Source organism: Rissa tridactyla, chromosome 1 (assembly GCF_028500815.1).
Source record: "Rissa tridactyla isolate bRisTri1 chromosome 1, bRisTri1.patW.cur.20221130, whole genome shotgun sequence".
Lineage (NCBI taxonomy): Eukaryota > Metazoa > Chordata > Aves > Charadriiformes > Laridae > Rissa > Rissa tridactyla.
Window position 1 is genome coordinate 40,522,916 of NC_071466.1, and position 19,880 is coordinate 40,542,795.

A 19,880-nucleotide genomic window follows, 5' to 3' on the forward strand; every position below is an offset into this window, starting at 1 on the left:
AAACAGGTGATCTGTGTAAAAACAAGTGCTACAAGGTATGCATCGCTGTCAAGCGGACTCTTTGAAAGTGATATTTTTTTTTTATCTAAAGTAGTAGTGTTACTGTGGCTATGATGGGCCAAGAATAAAAAGGAAGCAAAATTTATAGGAAGAGGTAATGAATTTGGGAAAAGTGAACAACCTTTTGGGCTCAGAATCGTTTCAGTTTTTAACAGTGAGCAAAATGCAAGGTAAACACAGATCAATGTAGATATAGTTTTTCTGGATCAACAGCTAAGCTTTTATACTTAAGATCTCTTGGGGGGGCGGGGGGGGGAAGAGAATTTAACACTAGGTAAACAGAGGGAGGAAAAGGTGGGAGCATACGCACCCTTTCCTTGAAGATCACGCCTGAGACTTTGAGGTGCATCATTTGAGTTATGAAAAAAGTTTTTCTTGATGTCTGGGTGTTTTGCTTATTGTTTGTTTGAGTTCCTTCTGTGGTGCAGTAGCTTAGTTTTGTCTGGGAAGTTTTTCTTTATACGTTGAGCCTCTCAAATGTCAATAGTCCTATGCTTAGTGTGTCTTGACTTTAGGAATCTGATAAATCTTCATGAATGCTGCATCTGCTTGTAGAATTGGGAAGTTGTGTTCCGAAATGTTTTGCCATGGCATGATGTTATCTTTTACTTAGTAGAAGGAGATGAACATCACTATACAGGTGCATATCTCCAGGAATGCAAAGCTGTTGCATTATGCTGAAAATTATCTTACTTTTAGTTTATTGCCTTCCTGCTTTACTAGGATGAGAATAGGAATAGCCCTTTGCTCTAACACAGGTTAGGCTAACAAGTAAGCATTTTTCTTCATGGGCTGTAAGAGGGCAGGTTAGGAGCAGCCTATTTCATACATCTTGATAAAAAGCTTGACAAATGTGTGTTAAGAAGGTTGTGAAGCCTCTCTACTTCCAGTAAAAAACAGTCACCTCCTGGGAGTTTGTATGGACTGGGACTGGGGAAATGTGCTGAGTTGCCTAACAATCTTACAAAAGTGTTTTTACAAGATATTGTTGTAGCACAAATACACTGCTTTGTTAAATGAAGGAAGGGAATGGATTTACCTTATTGTAGATAAAGGTGGTTGTAGCTGCCTGAACTACCTGCAAGCTGCTCTTTTGATGACAAAGTATACCATGTCTCCGTAGAAAGTTTGAGACTGCCACTGAGAGGTTCTGGATAGTCTTTGCCCTGAATTTCACTACTACAGGTAGGCACAGCTTCCTTTTTTATTTTTTTTTCTCCCTGGGAAAGATATATTCATTCTTCTCTATTGTACTGGTGCAGCCACCTGAATTCATCATAGCAAAAATTTTTCTGTAAAATGCTGCCAGGAACTACTTGGCTGCTATCCCACAACAAGAATAGCCTGCATCCAAGTTCTCATGCCAAATCATGTGTAGGTTAACCTTTGTAACCCATTTCAAGTCAGCGCACACTGTCTCTGGGGAACAAATCTGGCCTATTTATAGGAATACTCTGCCAGTATTTGATAGCTTGCATGCAAACTATGCAATTAATGCCTCGAGCAGTTGTTCCTGAGAAGGTTCCCCACTGTGAGGCAATGTCTGTGAGAAGCTACCCTTGTAGAAAGTAAATCCTCTTTTCACCTTAAGATTCTACATGACCGAGTCATTGAATATGGAAGTATCGGTAAGGTGCCTGTTGCTGAAATGGTGTCATGTGCAGCAACAAGTTACAGTTCGTGTCTGTTCACTTTCCTCTGACATATGACGTGAGCGGTAACTAGCAACACTTAAGTGAAATGTTTTGTGACTTGTGATCCAGGATGTCACGCGAGGAATGTAAACACCGCAAGGTGTACTGTAAGCTGACATCAGTTGAATTTCAGATGTCATACTTGAATGCTGGCACTTAATATGGTGTAATGGTCCAGCCACTAGCAATTAGCATGGAGGGAAAGTTTAAATGACCAGGTGTACCCCAAAATCTGGACAGTAGGACAAATCTTTCGAGAGAAAAGCTGGTAAATATTTTGTGTGGTTGTTTTTCCCTCCTGCTCTAAACTACCTTTAATTAGGGTTCAGAAATACACTTTTCTTTCCAGAAGATATTTCTTTATCTTCCCCAGTAATAAAGTAGTATCACAAGGAACAGGTAGGGGTCTTATTGTGTGAAGTTACTCCTTTCTCACTTTATGTCTTTGATCTATTCATCTGGTTATCTCCATCTGGGATTAGGTTCAAGTTGTTGGCCTATAGGTACCTGGGTAAGAAGTTTACCTCCAAAATGCCTGCTTTTTGCTATATGTAAAATCAAATGATTCACACTTCACACTTTTGTGAATGTGGCAGCAGAAGAACACTGGTAGAAAAGATTCATGGGCTTTAGCCACTGTTACTGCTCCTTTAGATTTTTTTTTTTTCATATAAAAATGAGAATCTTAAAAGACTCAGGCTAACATTGTGTTCTGTAAACAGTTTGATAATTTTTTAGTGTTTTTATAAACAAGCATAATAGGATGACAAGCAACCACAAACAGAAGTTTAAGAAACAAGGCATGACAAGTTTTGACAGGGAAAAAAGCAGTACTGTCTTGTATCTTTAATGAAGCTTTTGGAGTTTTTTAGATGCCTAAGAGAAAATGCAGTTTATATACAGTGGACACAGTTGCTTGTAAGATGGGAGATTACTTATAGTATGAGAATATCAAATCTGACAGGTTGCAAGCACTTCAGCAGCAAGTTTTTAGAATTCAAAATGAACTTCGAAAAGGATGCGGAATGCAAGGGAAACAAAGGCAATATATTTCAATAGGCTCAATGCAGATTATTTTGTGGGCCTAGGGTAGGATTAGTCACCTGTATATCATAGGGTTCAGAAACAGCGATTCTTCAAAAAAATATTTTGGGGCTTTTTTTTCTATTCTGTTATATACCATGCAGAGTATGGTGCAGTATCATGCTGTTGAATGGAGTATAAAAAGCAACTCCTCTGGTTGTTACTCGAGTGTGATGTTTGTAAGATACCTGAAAATGTTCTTTCCCTTTGGTCAGCTCTGTAAGGCAGTAGCTGGAGTTAGTGTCCAGTTTGGGTGCAGCACTGTATGAAAGGTGTGTGGGTGGGGAGAAGGGAAAAGAGAAAAAGAAGTCTTAAGTAGAGAACTAAGAAACAGCATGGCATTTTAGGAAAAGACTAAAAGAGTTGGGGTGGTTTAGTTTAAGAAGAGAAGCCTAGGAAATTCAGTTCTTCAAACATTTAGAAACTATGCTCCCCTCTCATAGCTGTCTGTAATACTTCAAGAGCAGTAATGATCAAGATATGGTCAAGGAACATAGACTTGACTTCTGCACCTATTTCTGCACGTACCTCTGCAAAGTATATTTGGGTAAATTTGTTTTGCTTGTAGGATTAATGTGTGGCCAATACGGAAACTAAAAATAGTGTTGAATAGATAGATTACCATATGATTTATAGCCTAGCACATAAATCCTGTATATGCGAGTGTTATAATACTGCAGTAATATGGATAATGGTGTACTTTCTATGAAATGTATTTATATCGTAGATCTTTTCTCATAATATTGCGAACTGCCCATTTGAAAGCTGTCTTGTCATACCTCGGTCGTAAAGCCCTGCTATCTTACATGCCTTCTTGCATATTACTACAGGAGATCAGCTTAATTTTTTTTCTGTAGTCCTCCAGTTTGGGAGTGAGAACTGTTTAGATCCATGGGGAGGCAGAAGATAGGGAAGGGAAAGAAATTGAAATGAACCCATCCCCCATTAAAAGTGCTATGTATGCTTATCTTACAGCTTCAGTTATTTTAGATAAACGAGGAAACACATCATCATTCTGGGTTAATTAAAAATGTCAACAAATAATGGCTATACTTGTAATGTCACTATTTGAAGACAAAATGATCAAAACAAAGAGAGGCAGGCTGGAAAGGAGAGCATTTACCAGACATCCTTGCCTTTGTAAGTCATTGATAAGGTGAAATCTCAAAAGACATAATAAGATTTTGCAGAAGTTTTTGTCCAGTGTTGATGATAAACTCAATTACTTTCCCAGTATTAGCTTTGAGGTTTAGAAGACTGAAATAAAAATGTTGATTTTGGTGATTAGGAAGTATTTCTAAAAACAATTCATGGACTTCAGCAATAACAAATACTTTAATGATTATTTTATGAGCAAAAAAAAATTGGTGGTTAGCTCATGTTTGCATTTGTTGGAGCTGCTTTTCCTTTGTCTGAATTTTGGTATGGTTAATGCAATTTACTTTTTGCTACCATGCGTCCTGTTTCGAGTTTTTAAGTGTTTCCTTTTGTTTGGCAGAGAACTAGTTGTTGATGGTAGACTTGGCTTTTCCATGCAGTGGAATGCCAGAAACATCCCAGCCTCACTTTGTACCTTGCAGTAATAATTTAGCATAAACACTGTAATCGCTGTATTTTACCTTGATTTTATAAGCTGGAAAAATGTAGTTATAAATTGCATGAATTAGAAGGCAGTAACAGCAGTTTGAGTGCAGGAGGAAAAGAGAAACAGTACTAAATTGATTAAAAAATGAAATAACCAAGGTCGTTCTGGAACTATATATATTGACAAATCTATGCTTATGAAGATGCAATCTAAAATTTGACAGCAAGGTAATGATTTAAAATTCATTCTATTTTATGCCCAATCAAGACTTTTAATGTGATTTTTATGTCATCAGGTTACTGCTGGTAGTACTTAATTGCTAGTTAGCTTTACTATCATCCTTGTCTGCATCCTAAATCTAATCCTGCCTTTCTTTTGTGCCTTTGACAAATAAGAGGATGGTTTCTGTGGGTGGAGGGTTTGTGTCTGCTCAAGTTTTTCAGTGCTGACTTCCAATGAGAGCCGTCAGAGTTGGTGATTTTAGGGGTGTTCTGTGTCACCAAACTGCAGATTTCTATCATTTAGTCAACTAAGTGGTGGTGGAATCTTAACTTTGGATAACTGATGGTGTTGGTAGGCTAGAATGAATTGCTGTGTTCCCCCCAGGTATTGAGCAAAGTGACCTTAAAAAATCCAGCCAAGTAAAATCTCTAAATATCAATCGTGAAGTTGCATTCAGATTCTTAAAAGTGGTTATAGAACACTTAGAACTTGTAGTTGTGACTGATTTGGGGGGGGGGGTGGAACACAAATCAATATCAGTAACACAAAGATTCAATTGCCTACATCTATCTATGTGATAGTTTCTTGCAGATCTGTTTCACTATTGGAGGCATTATTGATTTGCAACTCCTTCCCAAGTCATTAGTTGATGAAACTACGTACTAAATTCCTGTACAGTAAATTACCACTTCATTAGTTGTGTTGTATATGCTGAAAGCTCATCTTGGTTAATTCTTGCCTGGCTTTTTATAGAAAGCTGGGCTCTGTAAATCTGTCATGTAATCAGCTTGGTTACACAGAGGCCACATAAGTATCAACTGTTTACTGTATGTCTTATAAATGTTAGTAAATGAAGACATTAAATTATAAAAGAATTGTAATATTTGAATGTGTATGCTTTGAACCTGTGCTGAGGCAGCAGTACAAACTGCAACACTTCATGCTCTCAGGTGGAAAGACCTACCACGTAGGGTATTAGATGTATTCTGAACTGGGATGTGGTATCTTTATCTCTCTTTGCCAGTATTAGCAACTGCCTTTAAATTTTGTACTTAAATGTACAAATGTATTTTAAATCTTGTACTTAGATGTAAAATGTATATGGTAATTTATTTGCTAAAGGATTACCAAAACTATTTATAGAAGCCAAATAGCTTTTGCTCTGAGGTATGAAAGAAAACAAACAAGCAAAACACTGACCTGAAGGGCTGACAACAATGTCTGTGAAATTGTGCCATAATTCCAGTTGAATTTAAAACCATGGAAAGAAAAGTAAAAAAAAATTATATATATATATAAACCCAACACGGAAAATGCATTAGCTGAAGGCAGCATAACTAGGTTATTTAAAACTATACCTATATGTTTGCATATTAAAATGTAATGTTCAGGTACAGCTGCAAATCGGACTGAGTTCTTGAAATAACAAAAGGTTGACTGGAAGACATAGAATCCTAGAATGGTGTTGGGTTGGAAGGGACCTTTAAAGGTCATCTAGTCCAACCCCCCTGCAGTAAGCAGAAAGCTATTCCTGAAAGTTATCGTAATTGAAGCTTTTGCTCCAAGAAGGACTCTAGATCAAGTCGGCTGCAGCTTTGCCTATCTCTGTCTTGAAGAAGTCCAAGGACGGAAGTTCTGCAGCCAGTCTGGCGAACCTGTTTCTGTGTTGCAGTGTATGACCTGTGGTGGAAAGCTGTGTTTAAAAATTAAACAACTTGTAATTTTCAGCTTTTATAACTGAAAGTTATGTACAGCAGCACTGTTGCTTAGTAATTCTGATTCGATTTGCATTGTTTTATAAGCTGTGTCTTCTGTTGTTTTGAAAAGAGATCCTAGTATGTTCTTTGTGTGTTTTGGACTGCTACTGAGCCATGAGTTACTGTCCAGAAAACAACCATATGACTGCATATTTTTCATGAATGATAACTAAGTTAGGGCTCAGGACTGTGCATGTTGTGTTATGGTTGTTTTCTTCTCCTTGTGCAGTACTTTGTGTATATTAATGTTGAAATTCACCTGATGTCTTATCCTATGGTCACAGAGGACAGTGAGCTTCAGATTTTGGTGTCATCTATTGCCACCTTGCTGTCCAGTCCTTTGTCTTAATATTTGTGGTATGCAATGCAGACCAATGAAATACAGCCACCATTGACTAATCCTCCAGAAGAGGGACTGTGTTTTTAGTATGTGAGAAAGGATTAGTCTTTCTTCTTGTGCTTCAACAATTCAGTTTCTTTAAAAACCTTTGTTGAAGGATCTTATCAAAGCTATCTCAACAACAGTCTTTCCACCTTCTTCTCCCTGCCCCCTTCCCTCACTGCTCATTTTCTTCACCTTTCAGAGAAGTCTAATAGCTGTGGGTGGGATAGAAGTATTAACTTCACCTCAAAACTCACAGGGTTCTCACAAGCCTACAAATTCTAGTCTCTGTTGTAGCTTATATGAGTTTTCTCATAAGGGTCGATGTAACTGCTGGTTTTCATGTCATTGCTCCTTTTAAAAGTGCTGCATGATGTTTTACTCTATTCTGCTCTTCTGGTAGAGGTGTTCATTTGAAGCATGTCAGCAATTTTGTATTTTGGCTTTTGTAGAGCTCTTGGGTGAATACTTGCTGGTCCTGGTGGGTCTTGTTGTCGTTGTTGTATTTATTCTAAGACCTTTTATATTGTAATACCAGTTTGAGAAACTTGCTTAGTTATGTATTTCAACAATAACTGTAGTTTGGAAACCTTCCAAATCTGTTGTAGAGATACAATTTAGAAACAATAAAAAAAAAAGCTTACATGTTATAGCTTTTTCTTTCTTTATCAATCCTTTTGCATCTCAGTCATTTATCAGCCTTGTCATCTGTCAAGTTTCTTGCATCTACTTTGAAATGTCTGTATCATTAGCTTACATCAGATTAATCCTCCAGAATATTTTTGGTTGGTCTTTCTTTTGACTTCTTGTTTGGTTGGTGTAATTAAGCTCCCTTTTTTCCTTTGAAGAATGGCCATTAATTTTTGGGTTCTAAATATAAAATTCACTATGCCTTTACCATTTTGCCTAAGCCATCAGTAATAATAGCCTTGGAATGAAGTTCTCTGGGAAGTTACAAAAATGTGAAATGTTGGGTTTTTTTTTTTAATAATAATAGTTCCTCACAGTTTAAAAATAATTTTATAGTATCTTAAGTGTCCAGTTTCTTATGAGCTTTTGGCTGTTTTTCTGAGCTTGATAGCAGCTCATTCTATCTATAAGATTCTGTGTGTAACTATCTACATGGTGAAGCGAGAGCTCTATGCATTTTTATTCTTCACAATAAAAAGATAGTATGCAACCACCGAAGCAGAATAGAGTTCTCAGTTTGACTCAGACACTCCTAGTTTTATATACGTGGTGGTGAAATAAGTGATTTCTGTGTCTGCATTTCGATGTGATCGATGATTACCTCTGGGTTATGGAACTTGGTTGCTTCCAGTAGAGAAAGTTACGCTCTGTGTCTCCTGTGTTCATGCAGGACCAAAGAAGTGGAAATACAGTCATGGGTGAGACGGGTAAAAGTTCATTCTGTACTGGTGCTAAGCAGCTGGTGATTGCAGTCTTTTATTTGAAGAAAATTCTGTTCTCTTTCATCCTTTCAAACTACTTAATTTCCTATTTCCTAAGAAGTGTTTCAGATTTTGACGTCTTTAATATGAAAAATTTGTACTTTGTTAGATAATTTTTGAATGTAAACTACCTGTCAAAGTATCAGTTGCATTTGCAATTGTTTTAAAGTTGAAAATAAAATGTCCGTTTACTTATGAAAGCCTTGAGGGTAGTTAACCTTTGCATATACTCACAGTGCTGCTAATGCAATTCAAAAGTATATCACAAATAATGCTCTGGAAGTGCAGCTGTACGATTTATTAAAACGTACCACATGCAGATCTGACAACTTAATTTGTAGCTTTTATCCTGTCCTTCAGTGATTTCTTACCCTGTTTACAGATGCCAATGAAAAGAGATGAGCAGTACAGCATTCGGTGAAGGCCATCTAATGTGAGCTTTTTGAAAGCATAAGGAAGTCAATTCAACAGCTGTGCAGCCCTTTCAGAGAGTACTCTGCTGCGTAGTTTGTCTATTCAAGTGAGGCCTCTCCACATGCATTTCTTCCTTTCCCAGTCGTTTGCTTGGAGAAGAACGGTGGGTGTCCTGAAACCAGCCTCTTGTAGAACTCTGTGATGAGGCATTCTCTAATTTCTAGGATTTCTGACTCTCACTCAGGGCTTTGCAAGTGGTTATTTTATGTTATTCTGTTGGGAACTGAGATTATAAAGGAAAGTTGATTCTAGTTTTTAGTTTTGCTTACATAGTTTAGGTAAAGCATTTGGTGAGTGAAATATATTGCATTTGGGAAAGAACAAGCATGGAGTTTGAGGTTTTTGATGGTTGCATTATTGGAGATGGAGATGCGGCTGTAAAGGTGTTAAGTTTTATGTTTGGGTCAAGCACAAAGTTTTTCTTAATTTTTCTGTTGTTAAATGTTTGTGAAAGTTGTGCTGCCAGTCTTATAATATAGTTTTAAACATTTTTGTGTTTTTAAAAAACTAAAATTGCATTCCCAGCAGTAGGAATTTTATAGAAGAAAACAGACTTGCAAAAAGCATACATCACACTACGTATCGCACTGTGGGAGTTATTAGTATAAACATCTCACTAATGCAAGGGTTAAAATGCATGTTCTCTGTGTAAGAACTTGATGGAGAGTATGCTGAAAACTTGCTTTTGATGCTTAATTTTTGGAACAGAGTCATTTCGGGGAGGCTGCAGGGAAGAAGAAACAATACATGTGCCAATAATTAAAAAGAGAAGAGTGGTGTGTAGGTCTAGGGAGGTGTGAGAGAGAATGATGGACTGTCAGGCTAACCTAATAATAGACTTATACTTCTGTTTGCATGTCAAACTTACTGAAGAGTAATTCTGAAACTATCACTGGTTACTTAATCTTTTGTATAAAAATAGTCCTTGTCTTTTGGAAATGGATGAGAAGCTGGGTTAGTGAAGGTGACTAAAAATTCATGACACAAATACAGACTTTGAAGCACTTGAAGTATTGCAGGGAGTGCTGGTGTGCCCTCTGCCTTTGGTGGCCCCTAGTAGAAACCTCCTTACCACCAAATCCTGTCTCAGGACCTACTGACCCAGGTATAAGGCAGCTCTCCTCTCCAGTATTATTGATGCTGGACTAGTATTGCTTATGCAATGAAATCATTTTTGCAGTGTTTGGAATTGCATATGCTTAGGACTGTAATGATCCTAAATTATTGGTCTTTATCCCATTCCTACTGAAAGTTTCAGGTAGAATTACCCTCACAAGAAGCTAATGCATTGGTTTTAAATAAAGCACTGCACTTTTTCTATCCCCCCCGCCTTTTCCTTGGCTCTGAGTGTTTGCTGTGCTTTTCTTAGGTCATGATTTCACTGACAAAATAATTTTTACTGCTCAATAATTAACTTGTGTTTGCTTCCCCACACTTAAATAAAGGAGGGGGGGCAGTGACGGCAGTCATTCTGCTTTTACTATATAACGTAAAAAAAAACCAAACCACACGCTTTTTTTTGGTTTGTTTTGTTCTAAAAATCCATTGGCTTTCTTCGCTGTTGTTTTTATTGGAAGTCAAGCATCACAGACGTCTGAGAGAGGTTTAGGTCTTAAATTTTGTCAGCTAAACGTGTGAGAACTTGAGCTTGGGAATACATATTTTATGGATTCCTTTCTGGGGTTTCAGCTTGACCTGGATTGGAGACTGCATGTAAGGAAGTGGTGTATTCCCCGGAGTGAAAAGTTAGGTAACTGGGGTGCAAGTTTATCTGCCTGGGCAACTGAGGTGCTGTAGTGGCTGTGCAGCAGTTTTAGGAATGTCAGTAATATTTTAAAGATAGACTTTAGTACCTTGGTATCTGTTCATCTAAGTGCTTATCTAGTTGCAACCAAAATTCTGTAATTCTCAGTGTGCTTTTTGGGTGGTGCAAATAGGTTTTTGCTAGCATGATTCCACTTAAAACTTAGCGAGTTTTTAATAGTGGTAGAATACAGTACATTCTGTTATTTTAACATTTTGGTTTTGCATCTTTAAGGAGTGAAATAGGGAAATAGTTTAGATTAAGTTCCTGTAAGGCAAGTATAAAACTGGTTTGACAGTACTAGAAAGTACTAGTACTGGAAAGAATGGCCGCGGATTGTTCACTGTCAAAATCTGAGGCTGTATGAAGGCATCTTCTAGGTCAAGTTTTATTGGGTGCTGTCATTAAACACCTGGATGATGAAGCATGAAGCACTAAGCTTAAACACAAGATAAAGTTTAAAGGAATGTGACTCTGTGAGTGCTCAGGGTCAGAGTTCAAACTGTTGTTAATAAATCGGAGAAGTGACAGGAGAACAAAAATACACTTGGATAGCAATAATCATCAGTATAAGTACAAGATATAGAGGAGAATGCACCAGACGCACAAGATACAGAGCAAGATATAGAAGATGTGGGAAGTAGATCTTTAAATGTGATTGCAAAAAGGAAAGGCACGGTCTCTTCTCAGTGGACGTGGAGAAAACAAGAGGCAACAGAAGGCAACGCAGCAAGGTTAGATGTTAGGAAAAGCTTCACTTTTCTAGGTGTGAGGATATTAATAGTAAAATTGCCAAGAATGCCACTTAATCTACATTTTTCATTCCTTATAGATGTTTATCTTGTGGATAAATGAACAGTTGGCCCTAGTTTCGGCAGGGCTTTTGAATCTTTCTAAAATCTTCTCTATTCTTATTCACTCTTAAGTTCCATTTTATTTTGCCTGGTAGTTTGTGTAATACTACATTATTCTTCAAATAGAAATCTGGAAAGTTGAAGGGAAAAACAGTGTCAGTTGCCTTTCCAGTATTATTATGCAGGTTATAGGGTATGGAGAAGCCTTCTTTAAAATCTGATTTTCATATTTAGCATAATAATATTTTAAAATACGTTATTTTTTTAAACAGCCCTAATGATAGCCCCTCAATAAAATTTGTAACATTGCAGTGTAATTCCTTTATACAATTGAAATTCAGCAGAACATTTTGAGACCCTATTGTGAGAACTCACAAGTTTTTGTAATGGGCAATATAGGAGATACCGTTCTCCTGTTATGGAACAATACTGGCACCCAGTGGTTGTCTCTTACTATTGCATTCTTTGAAGTTGCACTTCGCTTTACTGTTAAAATTGTTCTCTCTTCTTTTGTGGTGTTACCAAGTACGAGACATTTGAAAGCTCCCTGCAATTTTTTTTTTCCCTTTAAAACCTTTTGTATGGAATGATTGCATAAATCTGCTTTCTTGGCAAAGTAATGGAAGAAACGTTCTGATTTTTGCATACACACGTTGAAAATAGCTATCTAAAATTTACGGAATCACGGAATCTTCAGAGTTGGAAGGGACCTCTAGAGATCATCTAGTCCAACTCCCCTGCTAGAGCAGGATTGCCTAAAGCACATCCCTCAGGGCTGCATCCAGGCGGGTCTTGAAAATCTCCAGAGAAGGGGACTCCACAACCTCCCTGGGCAGCCTGTTCCAGTGCTCTGTCACCCTCACTGTAAAGAAGTTTTTCCGTGTATTTGAACGGAACTTCCTATGTTCTAGCTTGTGCCCATTGCCCCTTGTCCTGTCACTGGGAACCATTGAAAAGAGCCTGGCTCCGTCCTCCTTAAACCCACCCTTTAGATACTTGTAAACATTAATCAGGTCCCCCCTCAACCTTCTCTTCTCCAGGCTAAAGAGTCCCAGCTCTTTCAGCCTTTCCTCATAAGGGAGGTGCTCCAGTCCCATAATCATCTTGGTTGCCCTTAGGTGGACCCGCTCCAGCAGTTCCCTGTCCCTCTTGAACTGGGGAGCCCAGAACTGGACACAGTACTCCAGTTGTGGCCTCACCAGTGCAGAGTAGAGGGGGAGAATGACCTCCCTCGACCTACTGGCCACAGTCTTCCCTATGCAGCCCAGGATGCCATTGGCCTTCTTGGTGACAAGGGCACACTGCTGGCTCATGGATAATTTGCTGTCTACCAGGACCTCCAGGTCCTTCTCCTCAGAGCTGCTTCCCAGCATGTCCGCCCCTAACCTATACTGGTGTTTGGCATTCTTCCTTCCCAGGTGCAGGACCCTACACTTGCTTTTGTTGAACCTCATTAGGTTCTCCTCTGCCCAGCTCTCCAGCCTGTCCAGGTCACGCTGGATGGCAGCACGGCCCTCTGGAGTGTCGGCCACCCCTCCCAGCTTGGTATCATCAGCAAACTTGCTGAGGATACACTCTGTCCCCTCATCTAGGTCATTAATGAATATATTGAACAAAATTGGTCCAAGTATTGACCCCTGAGGGACACCACTCGTTACAGGCCTCCAACTGGACTCTGTGCCGCTGATCACAACCCTGATCAAATTTACAAATTTACTATAAAACTTCATCATCGCTGGCAGTGAATTAGAAAAAGTACTGTTAGTGCAGTTTCTGTTTTGGACTAATACCACAGTGATTCTGTGAAGAATTGTGAATCTGAGATATGTAAATTTTATAAAGCATGTTTATTAATACTAATTTCCCTTATTTACTTCTTTCCTTAAAAAACCCCTTCTCCTTAATGAAATGTTAATTTTAGAGATGATAGGAGACAATTACAGAGGATTTCTGGAAAAATGTAATATTGGATAGAAAAAGGATGGAAGATTGAAGCATGTGTTTGTGCATGAACTATTAAATTACAAATCCAGAAAACATGCTTTTCAAGAAAGCTGCTTGTGAAAAATAAATATTATGAGGAAAGTTGTTTACCTGGTGGGTTTAATTCTAGAATAAAGTTCTTATTTTAAACCTTTTAAAATGTGTGTGTAGTTTCATGTTTGTCTGCAGATGAAATATTTGATCCAGCAGTAAAAAGCAGACGAGCAAAAATGCATCTTCCTTTGATACCACCAATTTCTTTAGTGTTTCAGACATAGGTGGTAATAGTGTAGCAGTACAAAAATCTGTCTATTTAGGCCACGTCAGGTGTAATCTCTTCTTGGTGAAATAAAGCAGAAGATAAAATGAGATAAGTAGAGGCGCAGGTGAGATTGGTACTACAGAGTTATAGCCCTTAGCAATGGGAAATACCAGAAAGGAGAATGTGCACACCTATGATGTGCAAAAGTAGGTTATTAAATTGATATCATACTTGATATGAAGGAGCAGTGGGGAAAACAGCTCCAGCTGTCACTGATGTAATGTGTTTTTCTGTGTATTGTAAAGGAAGAATTACTAGAGTGTGTTTTTCATAGAAGCTTATTGAGAACATTTTGACAGAAAAATTGCAGATTTGGATTTATATGTGAATGGTTCACATAGAAAATGCTGTTTCATCACTAATGGCTTTGTTTTAATGCTTCATTTGAAGGTAAGGTAAGAATCTAAGTACTTTCTAGGAGATCTGACAAAAGCTGTTGCTAAGAGGATTGTGCTGCTACATGCCTCAGATGAGTGAAGCTGGTGTGGGGGGGTGAGGAATAGGTGAGGTATCCCTCAGGTTTCAGCAAACGTAATGTGGAAGACTTGCAGCAGAAGCGTATATTTTCCTCTCTCTACTGGTCTCCTTTATCAAGAGAATGCTCCACAAATAACCATTTCAACCATTTGCGGCAACTTTGTGCCCATTTGGTTGTAAACTGATTTTATTTCTGTTTTTTAATTTATATTAATGTGCCAAGGCCACAAAATCCCTATGTGACTCATGCAGCGTAACTTGCTATAGTTCCTTTGAAATCAATTGAATTCTCTGCATTACTTCAATTTATAACTTTTGAAATTGTTTTAAAAAGTGCAAGACAGTAGTCTAGCGAGTACATTTTTTTCTTGGAAACCAAAAGTGCTTGTGATGTACGTTATTTTAGGTACCAATCCTCATAGAGCAAAGTTCAGTGTGGTTTTGTGTGTGTGTGTGTGTGTTGGGTTATTTTTGTGGTTTCAATTTTTTTTTAATTTCCTCAAAAATATAAATATCTCTTTAGGAAGCTTAAGATTTTGGTGGATAAAGCCCAAAATGAAGCTTCCAGTTGGAACATAGTTGCCTCCTTTTAAGTCTTTCAGGCTCATTTTCCAGGATAGTATTGTTTGCATTGCATGTTAAGGAAATAATTTGTCTCGTTGCTGTTAGCGTGAGATGTCAGTGGTCAACCGCCGGCTAGCCTTTGGCTGCTTAGAGAGCTTTGTGGAGCTTGTCTCCTTCTCACTCTGTGCTTCTCACCCATATATTTTGCCATTTATTTATTCACTTCTTCACCTTAAGCAACAGAGCATAATTTTGAAATGCTCGTTTACGGGAAAGACAAAGGGAAATTTGTTGGTTGTGACAGCAGCCAGGTCATCCCCTGTGCCAGGTTATCCCCTGTGCCACCTTGCCCTTTCAAAAAAGGGGTCGGGACAGCTTGGTTGGGATGGAGATACGGAGAGCAAGGATTGAGGAGGAGACTGCTTGTACAGCACTGCCAGGTACCTCTTGGGGAGGTGCTTGAGGTGCTTCCAGCAGTGTGGTCCAGTTTCATGGGTGGTTTAGGATTGCTTCGTGCCCCTTGGCAATGGGAAGTGTCTTGGATTAATGTAATAGAATCACATTGTAGTTCAGCTTTCATTATCTAAGGTTGTGATAGGTCGTGATGTTTTGCAAAATGTGCAGAATGGGTCATGTAGGTGTTGTGAGGGACTCGAATGTAATAGAGACACAGAGCTGCAGGGCTGCTCTGTTTGACTCTAGAGGAGGGGTTTTGCTGTCTTTGGTTTTGTTCAGGGTCAGGTTTTTTTTCCTTCATCTAATGCAGAGAACAAAAAGATGGAGTGGCCTTATTCTGCAAAGGTCCTACCTTAAGCATATCACGTGCTCTTATTAAGAGCAGATAGAAAAGGGGACTCTGTTTCCTTCAGAGCCTGGAAAAAGAAAATTCGAACTTAGTAACCTATATGTTGTGAGGGGAAGGATTATGCCAGCTGAAGAGTTAATTTTGCCAATTGTAACTCCCTTTTCATACTTGAGAGATATAGATGTATGTTCTTCTGTATAAATACATTTATTTTAAAACAAAATTTTCCTAAGAATACTGATTTATTTTTTTTCTTAAGTAATTTGTGAGCCTGTAGCAGGAAATATTCAGAACTAAAACTTAGGTAGTTCTTACAGGAGACTGTACAGACAATAAAGAGGAGAGAAAATAAAATAATGTATTTGAAATAAGAACTTCCTGTAGGTTTGCTGTCTAAAGTAGTCTGTATAAGAGAGTTATTAGGGCAAAATGGAAAAGACTGACTTGATATACACTAGTTCCAAGCTACTATTAAAAAAGGAGAAATCTGTGCTTTGGCTAATTCTGGTGTACAGTGTTTCCTGATTGCAGTTTGTTCCCTGACCAATTCTGTACCATTTCTGATGAAATCTGCAGTTTTACATCCTGTTGCACAGAAGCAACACCTGATGCATTACTGGAAAGCTTTGCTAATTTTGTTTTTCTCTCTGACGAAGTTCTTCATCATAGTTTTGCTGACATAGTTGCTGATTTGATCTTTTTTCTTGAAAGTAATTTTGATCCTGGTTTTATGTATTTAAGTAATTTTTGCTTTCATGTTATAAATATCTATAAAACCAAAACCAACCAATTCCAAACTATAAAATATCCCCCCCCCACTTTGATGTTCACAGATTTTGCTTTTTTGAGGACTATTTTAATAACCATGTTAATAAATCTTTTGCTGAAAAGCTTTACTGTTTGCTTAAATCAAACTAACAGATGTCCCCAGTGGCACTTCATGGTTGGTGCCTCTGTTACGTTGGCAGAGATTTCATTCAGGTGGGCAATGTTTCTCCTAAGTGCTGTTACTTAAATTACTACAAGTCAAAAATGAATAGTCTTTTCCAGTGGAGTTTCTCTTTATACTTCTGTCTCAAAAAACCTCCACAGTAATGAGACAAACTAAACTGAAAGTTTGTATGTAAATTTATATATAAAATGTTATGAACTGATAATTTTGACTAAAGCTGAGTGAGATTTTGACAGCTGTGATTCAGTCTTCACTTTGAAGTGAAAAAGGAAAACGTGACTCAGCAGTGAATTTGTGATAGCGGAATTAATCTTGTCCTATATAGGGAAAATTTAAGTCTAGGTCAGATTGTTGCTTATTCATTCTTGAAAAACATTTTTCTCTTCCTGGAAAATGGTAGTGCTTGCATCTAAATCCAGGCTAAGTAACTCTGTAAGAGAACTGCAGTCCTGCTAGCTTTGGTAGAATGAAAGATTGACTCCATTTATGTTAGGAGCAGAAGACGAGGAATCTTTCCACGACTTCCGCCACATTTTAAAACTCAATTTAGGGATTTTGTACTCCCCCTAACCCCTGATGTTGAACTGATGTTCAATTTTACCCTGAAGATGACAGAAGGTAAACTTGCAGAGTTTAGGATACTGCTCTTTCTAGGAAGTCTATTAGCATAATTAAACGCATAGTTGAAGCCTCGGGAGTAGGATAGTGCCTGTAGGATAATGCCAGTTTCCTCTGGCACAGAGTGGGAATGCCGTTCTACTTTACCTTCTGACGAGATCTGCTTAATTCACAGTAGTTACCCGAGTCTTCACAGGACATAGTACTTGAGCTCTGAGTTGTTCAGCTGGGAAATCTTGCATTCCCATGAAAGCCACCAAATCTGGCCACCTGATTCTTCTCAAGCACCTGCCTTTTATATAAAAAAATAGGATTGTTTCTTCTTATGCTTTTGTATTTGTATTTTTTTCCCATTCAGTGCATTTGGGTTTTGGGTTGTTTTGGTTTGTTTTGTTTATTTTTTGGTGATGGTGGTTTGATCTCTCAGGATTTCCTAGATGTTACTGTCCAGGTGGGACAGTTAGATCCCATGCAGTGTCTTGGTTAGAGCACAACTGGGATCACTAGTTAGTCTGGGAACACTGGAGGGCTGGAGACGGTGATGCTAATGTTACCTGGACTAGAATCAAAAAGGCCTATAAAGTGTATTTTCATTCAAATGTTTTGCTTTGTTTATATCTTACACTGTGGATGTTATTTTCTTTAAAAAAGTATTTCTTGAAGCACTCATTAATAGTTATGTCATTTGTAATATTTCTTAATGTATATTAAGCTTTCTTTCTTAAATCATTCTTTTATTCTTTGGGAAATGGTGATTTCTTGGTAGGTAGTTATTTAAATGTTATTTGGGCAAGTACTGTCTTTCAGACTGAGTATCTAGTAAATATCAATTATTTAATGATTGTGTGATGTATTTAAATAAAATGAAGAGCTGTGGAGAGAGGCAGATTGCCAGCTACATAAAAATGAAAACTGGGGCTTTGAATAGGAAATATTACGCAAAATGAATAACAAATGTCGCGATTTCTGACCACTCAAGTTAAAATTATCTTTTTTCTTTTTTTTAAGTGTTTTTGGAGGTTAGAATAGGACAACCCTTTTGAATTGATTAGCTGGATCCACTTAAAACTTACTTAGTTTTCAGATGAACAAAGTTATGGTGTGCTTACAGAATTTTTGCAGAAAGACACTGATCTTATTCTTATTTAAACTTTTTCGCCATATTTGACTGTTGATACACTGTAATGCGCTTCCATTTTTATCAGTTTTTTTGTAGCCTGGGTAAGCAAGAATACATTTTATAAGGTGGCAGTGTTACATGCCCCAGTCCTTGAGGGTTTAACTGTACAGTCTTGCTCTTTAAAAACAAATATGGTTGTGTTTTGTGTTGTGTGTGGGATGGAGTTGTTGTAATTTATTTTGTTTTTTCCTTGAAAGTTAATGAGTTAAAGTATGCCACTTACATCAAGTAAAGCCCGAACGTTTGCTTTTGAAACCAGGTCTGTATAATTTGGAGGGGCAGGCATGAGGAGTGTAGTGTTACCCTGTTTGACATAAGCATGATGATGGCTGTTTTTACTTTGTAAATAGAGGGGTTTTTTCTGTTGTTTAGAAATTACAGGAGAAGAAATCTCTTACTTAATCTCATCTCAGTGTAAGGAAACTTATTACGTGAAGTCATTTTACAAGTGTTTTGAAATCTGTACTTCACTGGCACAAAAGTAACAAACCGAAGACAATAATGCTATACACAGTAAAAATGTTCGCCAAATAGATATATCATGTGATATTCTAATATGTTTTTTTTCTTTAACAGGTATCTTTCAGATGAAGGAATTGAAGCTTGCATAAGTTCCTCTGAAAAAGTTAATACAAATGACATTATCCTAGTTGCCCTTAATGTAAGTTACGATTGTGAAAGCTTTTTTCTGACAAATCATGCTAGAAATGATATATCTAATAGCTGAAGTGTAGGTTTGTGTGGCTAATTAAGTGTACCATTGTCTATGTAATTTACGTAAAGGACAGCGTACCTGTCTCTCTCCTTGCATACGTTAATTGTGTATTTTATTTGCAAATAACATCTATTCCAAACTGTGAAACCTGGAGGAGAAAAATGAACATAATTTGCAGTAGGAAAATACGATTATAAAATGTAAATCTAAAGTCAAAGTACAAGCAGTAAAATGAGAAGTGCTGTACACTGACATAGGTATCAAATTGTAGTATAAAATATTAATTGTTTGGGATGAATAAAACATTTTTACTTACTTTGACTTCTGGACATGATACTCCTTAAAGCACATTCAAAGTAATGGTGAATTTTCCTGTGACAGTACATATTTATGTAACTACAAACAGGTGTTTTTTTTTTTTATTTACTGTAGAAATCTGGATTAGTAGTCGTTATTCCTGTCAACAAATAAATACAAAAATATACAAGATAGAGAAACAACTTGGAAGCAATAAATCTTACTACTTTTGAGGACTTGAGAGAAGTGTGCATGTGAATTTCTGTTTTTCAGAATTCTAGTATATCCATTGTTGGTAAACATTCATTAAGTCTCTCCCTTTCAGTAACAATGAAAAGAGGGCAGCTACTTAATCCATATATTTGTTACTTATTTTTAATTTATTCTGTACAAATCATGATGGAGAGTTTTGAAAATTTTGCATTTTCTTTGTTTAAAACTTCAGTCGTGCATACTCAGAAGTTTTAAAGCTTGTATGCACTGTATACGGATTTATGTAAACTTTGTCCTTTGTAATAACTATATGTAGTTCTAAGGGGAAAACAATGTAGTAGAGCACTTGAGAAGAATATTCTTAATGAAATTGTAAATGAGAATTGTT

At 37.4% G+C, this 19,880-nt stretch overlaps 1 protein-coding gene across 5 annotated transcripts in view; it reads left to right on the plus strand.

The window, feature by feature from the left end:
* TDRD3 (tudor domain containing 3) overlaps positions 1–19,880 on the plus strand; it is a 114,626-nt gene that overhangs the window by 24,280 nt on the left and 70,466 nt on the right. For all 5 annotated transcript variants that reach the window (XR_008464546.1, XM_054189125.1, XM_054189124.1 and 2 more), the window contains one exon: positions 18,844–18,928. Coding sequence is in view for 3 of the 5 variants with exons in the window: in XM_054189125.1 (XP_054045100.1) it covers positions 18,844–18,928 (85 nt within the window). In the remaining 2 variants the exon portion in view is untranslated. Of the gene's footprint in view, positions 1–18,843; positions 18,929–19,880 lie in introns of those variants that run through there.